Source organism: Nelumbo lutea, chromosome 1 (genome assembly GCF_056320005.1).
Source record: "Nelumbo lutea isolate HS-2025 chromosome 1, American lotus-T2T, whole genome shotgun sequence".
Lineage (NCBI taxonomy): Eukaryota > Viridiplantae > Streptophyta > Magnoliopsida > Proteales > Nelumbonaceae > Nelumbo > Nelumbo lutea.
This window is the reverse complement of record NC_142684.1, coordinates 181487702-181498971: the sequence shown is the minus strand read 5'-3', so window position 1 is coordinate 181498971 and position 11270 is coordinate 181487702. Positions and strand designations below refer to the sequence as shown.

The following is an 11270-nucleotide window of genomic DNA, read 5'->3' as shown; positions in this document are numbered from 1 at the left end:
TTTTTGTAATTTCTATAATTATTGTATATTTCATTATCAATATATTTTCAATAATTGTGTATGTTTTCTATAAAATTTCAATAATTATTGGAGATTAAACTATTGTTATTTATTAGAGATAAGACTATTAATTTAGTTGAAATTATGAGTGTTCATGAGTTGCGGTTTGGTCGTAGGCTATTTGGGCAATCAAATTGATCTGGTCAAGTTAGGGAGTTGGTCAGCTGAAGCCGACTAACCTTTTGTGAAAATTGACCCACTCAAGTTGTATCAGTTTGGATTGATTTTTTGGTTTGGTTAGTTTGTTCAAAAGATTTAAACATAAAAATTTAATTTAATTTCAAAAATTACAGTACAATTATTAAATAATAAATTTAAAAATTAGATTTATGATATGAAACATTTTAGACTAAGATATATGGGAAAATTTCCACTTTTCCATATTAAAAATTATATTTAAAATGTAAGTATTAATATATATATATATATATCCATGGTTAGGTCGTTCAATTTTGGTCGGTTTACAAATGGCCAAAGTGAAACTAATCAAACTTGGTCGAATTGGGAAATTTTTGAACCAAATCCAACCTAAAATACTAGAAAATCGACCAATTCGGGTCGAGTTAATCGGGTTGGTCGGTTTCATTGGTTTGATTAATAAACCTAATTGAAATTAATTATTGTTATTTTTGTGTTATAAAACTTATATAAAAAGTAGTATATAAAATGTGAATAATTATTAATTATTTTAAAAGTTGAAAATATAAAACAATTGTATACTCTTATGTGTTTCTATTAGGGTCATTTATTAGAACACTCTTTTAGGGATGACAAATTTCCCCATCCTTGACGGGACTCGACTTCCCCGACCAGATGGGGTTGGGGATGAGGATTGTTTTGGCAGAGCGGAAGCAGGGACGGGGATTAATAGGAATCCCTTGTTGAGGTCGGGGTCGGGTCGGGGATGGGGATTGAGGTCCCCGCCCCACCCCGACCTCAACCCCAATTTTATATATATATAATGTTATTTATATTAAATATACTATTATATTATTTATATTATATGTATATATATAATCAAAATATATTTAAAATATTATTTATAGTTTAAAATTTGTATTTCTTTTAAATAAATTTATTTTAAAAAAATACTATTATCTGAAAACATTTTGAGGTTTCGGGTCCCTACGGGGAACCCATTCCCCGTCGGGGATTGGGGGTGGGGGTTATTTCAAAATCAGGGTGAGGGACATGGATCCCCACCCTATTGCCATTCATGCACACCTTATAGTTTTACATATTTACTTAAACCTACCTTATAGTTTTCATTTTACTAAAACATCCCATATATTTTACAACTTATTTACTTAATCAACATTTCATTAAGGAGTGCTTGTTTTGCCATTAGGCCCATGATTTTTTATTCCAAAAATACCCTTAACACTTTTTTTGTATAAAAAACAAAATTTACCAAATATAGCCAATAGAGTGGTTGTCCGTGTCTTATTAAGGGAAAATGGTATTTTTAATTTTATATTTATTTTCTTTTGGTTTAAATTATTAAAATGAACATTAGGGTCAACACTGTCATTTTCCACTATCATTTAATGGAAAATTGATTAAATCCATTGTAAATTATAAATTAGTGTTTTAGTAAAATGCTAAGTATAGGGTAGATTTTAATAAATCCATGAAACTATAAGTGATATTTTAGTATATGACTTTCTATTATTTAGCTTTCTCTTAATAAATCCTGTGATCTAGTAGATTTATGACAATGGTGAATAGGTCCTTTCAATACAGAATTCAGTCATTGATATTTCTTTTAGGCAAGTTCTATGACGCCAAAAGGTTGTTGATAAATGTTAATATTTTTAAGGTTATTTACTAAGACACCCCTAATATTTTCATATATTTACTACCTTATATTTGCGTATTATTAAAGACACCCCCTCTACTATGCAACATCTGTTAAGCTAAATGCTGATTTGAAATAACAGGAAAACAGAAGTAAATAGACAAAAATAGAAAAATAACATAAGATAATAAATTAAGATAGAAAATAAAGGAATATAACAATATAGTATAGGCATTAAAATATTTTTTTTTATTATTGTCTATTTTACTTTTATTTTATTCTTTAACTATGGGTGACATGAGACATTTTTACAGTTATTTTTGAAATACAAGAACATTCCAAAATAGATATAAATATGATTTCAATATGCAACCGATAGTTCTTGTCAAAAAAGGAAAAAAAAATGCAACCAACAGTAGTTCTTAGTATTTAGATGAAACAATAAGTTCTATCAAAAGCCAAAAAAAAAAATAATAAATAAAATAAAGGGAAATTTATGGTTTCGCTCCCCCCATCATTTTTTATTGATTTTCTGAATGTAGTGTCTCAAACCCATTTGTGCTATAATATCCACTTTATTGTGATATATTCCCCCACTTGTCAATGTTTCCAATTATATAAATTGATAAAAAATTATGGGATGGAAGAATTTATAAATGTACAACCTAAATAAAACTTCACACTTAAAAGTCTCGAATTTGACAAGGCTTGTATTTGAATGGCCCACAAAATTTTCGCTTGGGTAAATTATTGAAACCTCCTTTGAAAGTTTGGTAATTGCAAATTGACCTTTGTTAGAATGGGGTTTGGGACCTTTGTTAGAGTCCTTTAAGGCCTCATTCATTTTGTAGTAAAAATTGGGGGAGGAGTAAGTAGGTAGGTCCCATGGAAATGCAATAATCCTATGTTCCGCTGCTGCTACAATACAATGGAGTCCATGATAATTTTTTCTAGAAAATATTGGCTATTTGAGTAACTAATACACTCCTAAAATATTGCCTTGTTTATTTTGTCTTATTTTGGTAATTGTTGGCCAAGCTGAAACGCTGTCTCCATAATTACTTTGGTAATGTTTCCATAGGAATCACTTGCCTAGGGAAAAATACCTTCCTTTGGATAACGCAAAACAAACAAGGCCTAAAAAGAAGCATGGCAATGTCCAAAATACCCATATAGTTATTTTTTACTAAAATGTTTATTTTTCAATTTTCTTTTCATATGAATCACTAGTCCAAATCCTTTCAATCTCTGTTTTTGTTGTTTATATCAATTTATCCTTCATATCAATTGCTTAAGGATAATTTTGACATTTTTGTGCCTCTAATATTATTAGAGGGTTCCAACAAAAGTGGTTTAGATGCAACGGTGTTAGAAAGTTCCACATGATTAATATGATTAATATGTATTTTGGGCCTAGTACCATTTTGGTCCCTGAACTTTCAAAATGTGCCATTCCAATATTTGTCGTTAACTAGTTTGTCAACCAGCCATTAAGTGGCATTTGAAAATACACAAATACTCTTCGAGTGTCATCCAATTCTCTTTATCAACCATCCAAATGTCGATAAAAAATGATCAGCCCCAAATCCTTGTCTCTTCTATTCAAGAAAGTTGGAACTATTCATTTTTTATCAATGTTTGGATGGTTGATATAGAGAATTAGATGACAAAGGGCATTTGTATCTTTTCAAAAACCACTTAATGACTGGTTGATGGACTAGTTAATGCAGGTATTGGATTGACATGTTTTGAAAGTTCGAGTATTGAATTGTCCTATTTTAAAGTTTAGGGACTAAAGTGGCACTAGGCCCAAAATTCTTGATTGGTACCCTATACTTTGGGTCGAGTCACAATTTGGTCCCTGAACATTAAAATGCAACAATCTGGTATCCAAACTTTGGAAACGTGATAATCCAATACCTACCATTAATGGACCACCAACTAGCACCATCACGTGACACCATATGCGGATTAAATAATTAAAAATGCCAAAATTAACCTTATTGATAATTTTCAGACCATTTACCCTTTATCTTTAAATAAATAAAAGAAGGGAAAAATGCTCTTTCATCTTTAGTCCTGGGTTGGAAAACCAGTGAAGGAGGATCTCCAATCTCCATTGTTGAGAGTGCGGACAACTCTTTCATCTCTACTTGGATGGATATTTTAGTCCTAGGTTGGAAGATCGAAAAAGGAGGCTCTTTCATCTTTGATCTCCAATCTCCATTTGTAGCTGCTTTGTGATAATGTTAAGGTAAGTTCTTGCTGTCACTCCTTGTCCTCCTTCATTGCTAACTGATGGAGGACATTCATATCCTTGGAGCAACTCCTGTTCCTTCAGCTTTGGTTTTCAACCTTGGGATCAAGAAGACCTTTGTATTCTAGTTGCACAAACTAGGGTTTAGTTAGTTATCTAACCTACATACCTAAATTGCAACTTTAGGGTTTTTAGTAGAAAACTATTTACCACTACTTGATCATAGGTCATTCTCATCCTCCTATATTCTTGTTGTGCTCGCTTTGATTGGAACATGGCTTGGACCTGTATAGACCTGTTCATGGGCAGGGTAGCCTGATGGCCCAGCTCGGCCCCGAAAGGGCTTGGTCATGCTTTTTAGCCTACGGACTTGACCTTGGGCCTAAAATCCCAGCTCGATTACTTTTCGGGCTGGGCTCGGGAATTGTCAAAAAAGCATGGCCTGAGCTCAACTTGATCCGGTTTTTTAGATAATATAAAATATATAATTTTTTTTTTATAATTTCTAAACCCTAAGTCCCTAACTGACTAATCCTTTCCCTCTTTTCATCAATGCTTCTCAGTTTTCACTCTTGGAGTCTTAGTCTTTCTATAGCTCAATGAACCAATCGGCACCATCAACGAACTAGCAATTTCCAGCAAGCTGACGTCGAGCATAAGCTAGCAGTGGCGTGGAAACCTTTTTTTTTTTTACTTCACCTTCTTCGGCAAACTCAGGCACCAATACCACCAATGAACTAGCAATCTCTAGCAAGTCAATTTCGAGCATAAGCTAGCAGTGACATGCTTCAGCTATCTCATCGTTTTTATCATTATCTGGTGGTGACGAACTAGGCTTGTAGTGGTAGCTGGCGATAGCGAGTGACCGGGCCCTCTCTCTCTCTCTCTCGTTATCTTCCTCTCTCTCTCTCTCTATTCTGATATAAGGAAGTTGAACAGATATCTCTTTGTTCCTCTCTCTCTTGGGCCTCGGGCTTTTTATGAGGACTAGGCTCGGGCCTGTAATAATTCTGTTAATGAAGAGTGAAAGCCCGACCCGTCTTGGCCCATGAACAGGTCTAGACCCGTACAATAGATCTCCCAACATGCTCTTCAGCTTGCTTCTTGCCAACTTGGAATATGTCGTACTCTGCATCATTTTCTTGTTTTGATCTGCTGATAGTTCTTGAATTGGTTTGACTTGAAGCCCATATAAGCCCTTTCTCTTCAAATGTTGGCGAAGAATTGCCTTTTATTCCAATTGACCAAAGAATTTTGTGATGCTGCCTCATAGAAAATGGATAGAAACAAAATAGCAAAAAAAAAAAAAAACCTTGTTTGTCTTCTCTGACGCAGTTCATCTTCTCCGATGATGATGGGCTTAAAAACACTTCTAATGGTAGCAAATACACTCTGTTCCGATGATATTTTCCTAATAAAATGGTGAATATCTTTGTATGATGCTCTCTGGTGATGTTTTCCCATTGATCTTTGCTTTCCCGGCGGTGTATTCCACTTATCAGCATGGGTGGAGAGAAACTGGTCTCTTTGGAATGTTAGAATAGTGAAGAATGGCTCCCACTCATAGAGGTTATTGTAGTGAAGGTTATTTTGGTAATTTCGAAAATGAATAAAACTTGATTATCAAAAATATAATGGGTATTTACGTCTTTCTATGCACTGATGGATGGTTCGTTAATAGCAGATATCATATTACCAAAAAATAAAGTTTTAGGTACTAGATTGTTGCATTTTAAAATTAGAGACAATTTTTCCTTGGGAGAATGGTGGTTTAGCCCAGGGTCAGAATTTTTAGGCCCAAAGTACATTTGGGGTAGATGACAGTTTGGAATTGATGTCAATTTACGGGCGAGCATTGGTGTATAGAATAGAGGTATTTGACATTTTTAATATTTATAGTTATGCATGAATCTGCAATGGGCCTGCCCATACTACTCCGTTTGTCTTTTTCTTTTTACTTAAAAGTTAAAATAACTTTGGCTAATCAACTCACCAATTTCGATGAACATTATCTGATTGATCACCTGTTTTCCGGTATCATATTAATCATGTTTGCCCGGGTCTTTGTATTACGGTGGTACGATCCAACAAGACCGGATCTGCTCCCCAGGGCGCCTCACAAACTGATCGCACATGCACATCCTATCATGTATTGGGAGATGGAATCTGCTATATATGTGAGGCGCCAAATGTGAATAGCAGATGCGATAGATGTTTTCAATGTACGGTGGATGTGCCTGTGAGGCGTCCATTTGTGAGGAGCAGATCCCGTTCGCGATCCAACCCCCTACGTATCCCCCTGCATTCCCCATCCATCTAACGCGTAGCGAGCGCCTCGTAGATATATAATCTGTCGGGTACCTCGACCTTTTGGAGGCTTGGACGGGTTAGGTTCTTAGATCTGGTCTATTCCCCCCCTCGCATAACACTCATACTTGGTTATCTATTCCTTTCTTTCTTTTCACTGTTACCATCGTTGATATTTGATAGTCGATACGATTCACAGGGATTAGGGAAAGAGAGCTCCTTCATCAATGGCGGTCTTTCACCTATTCGTCAGGCTTCTTGATGGCAGATCTTGCTATCTAGAATTTCCTTCCCCAACCATCTCAGGCGATATCATTAAGACGCATCTCCACAAGGTTACCAACATCCCTCCACAACACCAACGATTATGCTCCGGCGTTCGAAACATCAGCGAAGATACCTTACTTACAGCCTCTCTCGATGGAAATTTCCCTACTATTCATCTCCTTCTTCGTCTTCTCGGTGGCAAAGGAGGGTTCGGTTCCCTCCTTCGAGGCGCTGCCACTAAAGCCGGCCAGAAGAAGACCAACAACTTCGATGCCTGCAGGGATATGAGTGGCCGGAGGCTTCGTCACGTTAATGCCGAGAAGAAGTTAGAGGAGTGGAAAGCCGAGGTTGAGGAGCGCAAACTCGAGAAGATCGCCGAGGATTTCCTCAAGAAGAAGGCAAAGGCAGTGAAGAAATCGGGTTCGGGGGATTCGGAGAAGTATATCGAGAAATACAGGGAAGATTCGGCCAAATGTATGGAAGAGATCGAAGCATCTGTAAGGGAATCCTTCCGTCTTTACGAAAATTCAAAGCGAAAGGACTTGCTCGCAACGGAGTCGGCATCGAAGCGGTTGAAGATATGGTAAAATTTCAATTTTGTTTGGGTTAATTTAATTTTTTTCCTTAGCTTCTCCCTTTCCTGTCATTTCTAGGGTTTTAATTTACTCCTAATTTGATAGTGAACTGCTTGATTTTATTAGGACGGGAAAGAGAAATGTGGATGAAAGCGATAGCGATGACGAAGAGGACGAGGATGAGATTGAAAGCGAGGAAGAAGAGAAATCTGTTATTCTGGATGATGGGTGTCATGAAAGGCAAAATAAAGATGGTGAGGGAAGTTCAGGATCGGTTTCTGATGGGCAGTCCTCTGGCGGGACCTCTCCACGGAGCAATTTGGATGAAGAAAATGATGTTGCAGAGAAAGAAGGGTTTGACTTGGGCGAAAGTTCGGCAGGTGTTGTTCATTCCAAACCAAATGGTTTTATTCAACCTGAATTGGGTGTGCGTGAAGATAAGGCCGTTAAGAGCATTGATGCCCTTGCTGAAGACGGCGGTTCTCTTGAACCTACACTTGTTAGTCGGGAAGAAATGCTTAATACCAACACCTCTCATTCAGGAGTTACTGAAGATTCTGAAAAAGCACCCAACGTCACCGACTCAAATGACTTTGTTGAGCCAAAACATGAAGTTCATGAAACAGGGGAAACCACTGAGTTGGAGAAGCCACTGAATTTTGACAACTATCAGTCAGCAGCAGAGATGGAGGTATGCTCACGGAAATGCCCCTGCTGTTTATTTGTTTTTCTTGCCCATTCTATTATATTATTGCTTATTTCCATTTTTGATCATTCTAGACTTTCTTTAAACCATAAAGCACATTTTTAGTAATCAAATGTTTCCACCTTTAAAATCATTATCTTTCTGTATGCATTAACGTTAATGAGATATAGTTTTGTTTTTAAAGGAGACACCTATTTTGTTTTCTTGTCTCAAAACCAAGAGGAACTTGCATTGCCAAAGTCCCTGTAATACCTGTTTACAACTCTAAGCAGTGCGGGAAATGAGAGCTTTATAACATGGCAGTTTGGGATCATATCGGCCCCAGCAAATTTGCCGAGTCCAACTTTTCCAATATTTGACACGACATGTGAACACGGCATGAAGTTAGTGGGTTGGGTTTACCTTAATTGTGTTAGTCTATCTGTTTAACACGGGTTTGGGTTTACCTTAATTGTGTTTGTGTCTACATGTTTAACACGATTAATAAACATGTCAATTTTGGGTTGACCCACTTAACTTGAAAATGACCTGTATATGACCTAGAGTTTCAAGTATTAGATCATGTATGCATATTTGGATGAATACTATTTTTTGATCAATAAAATAATTCATTTTATTAAAGGACAACAATATCACAACATTCCGGGAAAAGGTAAAGAGGCTTAACTCTCCCGAGAAAGGAAAAAGAAAATATGATTACAATATAGCCCAAAACATCTGTTCTCTTCCGACCCCTTGTTTTGCCAATGTATAAAAGCATTTGCAGTCCTCTTCACCCATTGAATCTGAACCTCCAACCCCCTAGTTAGCCATTTAGCCTCCCTTCTCTCGTTTGCATATTTCGACAGTCCATTGTCCTTCTGTAGCCAGCTTAAACTCAGCTTTGAGTCTCCTTCAACAATTAGTCTATGAATATTTAGCTCCTTTATCTTTCTTAAACCTTCCATTAAGGAACATATCTCAGCTCTGAGAGAGTCACCATTCCCAATGGGGCCTGAAAACAATGCAATCACCTTTCCATTCTCATCTCTGAACACCCCACACCAACAACTGAGGGCCCAGGATTACCTTCACTACTGCCATCAAAACTCAGTTTTATGCACCTTGGGCCTATTGGGGACCACAGAGGCAACTGATGAAAACGGAGCAGAATTTGTCACTTCTAGCCAGCTATTCAGCAGCATATCTGTAGAGACACAAGCAAGCATATCCAAATATTTCAGCCAATGCACCACCCTAACCATTATTACCTCAATGATACCTTCTTTGTTACTTTCCTTATCAGAGAAAGTCTTAGAGTTCCTTTCTTCCCATAAAGTCCAGCAAATGGCAGCCCTCACACACCTCCACATAACCCTACCCCTTTTCTTAGGCCATCTAAGGAAAGAAGTGGCAAACAAGCTTCGTATATCTGGTGGAGGGGTCCAACATTTAGCCTTGTAGAGGTGGACTGAATGGTATTTGGATGAAATACTATTATGTTAGGTAAGTATGACGTTGAATGGTCTCTATGAATTTGTTTATATAATGAGTGATTGAATGTTTATTTTATTATTTAAATCTATTTACTGTTTAACTTAAACAGGTTAATTGTGTTGATTTTATATTAATTTGGTTTATATGTGACATTTAGTAAAGAATTAAACTGGTTAATCCTTAATCGTATTAATTTGGATTATGTGGGTCGTGTCGTGTTACACATGTAATAAATAGGTTGTGTTCGTGTTTGAAAATTTGACATGATTAATTAATCGTGTTGTGTTCGTATCGACCCATACATGATATATCCAAATGCCCCTTCCTCTACACGACACAAACACGATACGAGAACATGAATTGCCGCCCCTAGCTTGAGCTTATTTGTATATGGCTTTCCTATCTTATAGTAGGAGAAATATGTCATACCCTCAGTTTATAGATGGCTGGGGTTTGCAGTTATATGATTGTATTGGGCAAGGTGATGATGCAAGTATAGTTTTTGGACAAATTTGGAGAGGAGGATATTCTCCCATTTGACTTGACTTTTAGGCCCAGCTCGGAGAGTCTAGTTATAAGAATAGCACAGATTGTATGGTGTAGAACATCATGTTTACCTCTTTAGGTTGCTTATTTCCTGCATGTATTTTAGTTACTTAAATAGGAATGGGAGTAGGTATATAACTGACTTCCTTGTAGGTTAGTGCATTAAACAGAATGGCTAACAGGATTCATATAGGGACCCCATATAGTTAGGACAAGTCTTAGATGATGATGATCTTTCTTGTAGGTTTAGCCTCTTATGTTCTACTTTAATACTTAATGGAATCTTGAAATGTGATCATTGTCTCAAATTCAGGAAAATTCTTGTTTGCAGTTTTCTGTATTTTCATTTATTGTATCTGCAGAGGCATATAAAATCAGTTTGCTGGGAAATTTATCATTGTCATGACCTTCTAAAATAATAATGAATTGTATTACAATAAATTCTACTTGTATCATTTATTTATTGGTAGGAACACAAATCGACATAATGACACAGTTGACCAGTGGAACTTTGTAGTGTCAGTTCAAAAATCCTATAATGTCGTGCAAGAGAAAGAAAGGGAAAGGAAATACCATGCAACAACCAAATCCAGTGAAAAATGTGTTTCTGAAATATTCTCAAAAAAATATGTATCTGACATGTTTATTCGATCATATCACTCATTTAGAAGAATCAATGGACTTATTTGATACTTCATCTTGCTGAACTGGAATAGTGGAATGACGGAAGAACACCGAACACCCTTTCCCCCATTCAGTAATAGGATCAAACTTGTTTTAGGACGCTGAAGTTCCTATTAGTGGACATTATCTCATTCTCGATTCTTGTATTTTGTTGCTTGTAGCTGTTTTGCTACTACCAAGACTGATATCACTTGTTGTTATAGGTTCTTGGCATGGAAAGGTTAAAAACAGAATTGCAGACACGTGGACTGAAATGCGGGGGCACCTTACAGGAGCGTGCAGCTAGGCTTTTCCTACTCAAAACAACACCTCTTGAAATGCTTTCCAAGAAATTGCTTGCTAAAAAGTGACCTTATTCAGTATGCTTTTTCTGACTTGTTTCTTATGTAGAGGAACATGTTTCCTTCTAACCAAATTATGAGATCTAAGTAAAGCATGCATGTGTATTTTTGAAGTCTTCAGAAAATCATGGATAAGGTCATGTAATATGTTACAAGTCATGTTATCTACATGCTTGAAAATGAATGGACTATGGAGCATTAGTTTGTTGTTGGCTTGCATAAATCAATTCAGTCATGAAATTAGTTTTAAACA

General features: G+C 36.4%; 1 protein-coding gene across 2 annotated transcripts; it reads left to right on the top strand.

Moving 5' to 3' along the window:
* The first annotated feature begins 6434 nt into the window (after positions 1 to 6434).
* Positions 6435 to 11270, top strand: LOC148879628 (Ubiquitin-like superfamily protein). Of its 2 annotated transcripts, none has more exons than XM_088961216.1 (3): positions 6435 to 7272; positions 7391 to 7955; positions 10880 to 11270. In XM_088961216.1, the coding sequence occupies exons 1-3, from the start codon at positions 6650 to 6652 to the stop codon at positions 11024 to 11026; spliced, it is 1335 nt and encodes a 444-aa protein (XP_088817342.1). In that variant the 5' UTR covers positions 6435 to 6649; the 3' UTR covers positions 11027 to 11270. The 2 variants fall into 2 exon arrangements, with proteins under 2 accessions (XP_088817342.1, XP_088817341.1); XM_088961215.1 differs by having other exon boundaries at positions 6487 to 7272; positions 7370 to 7955.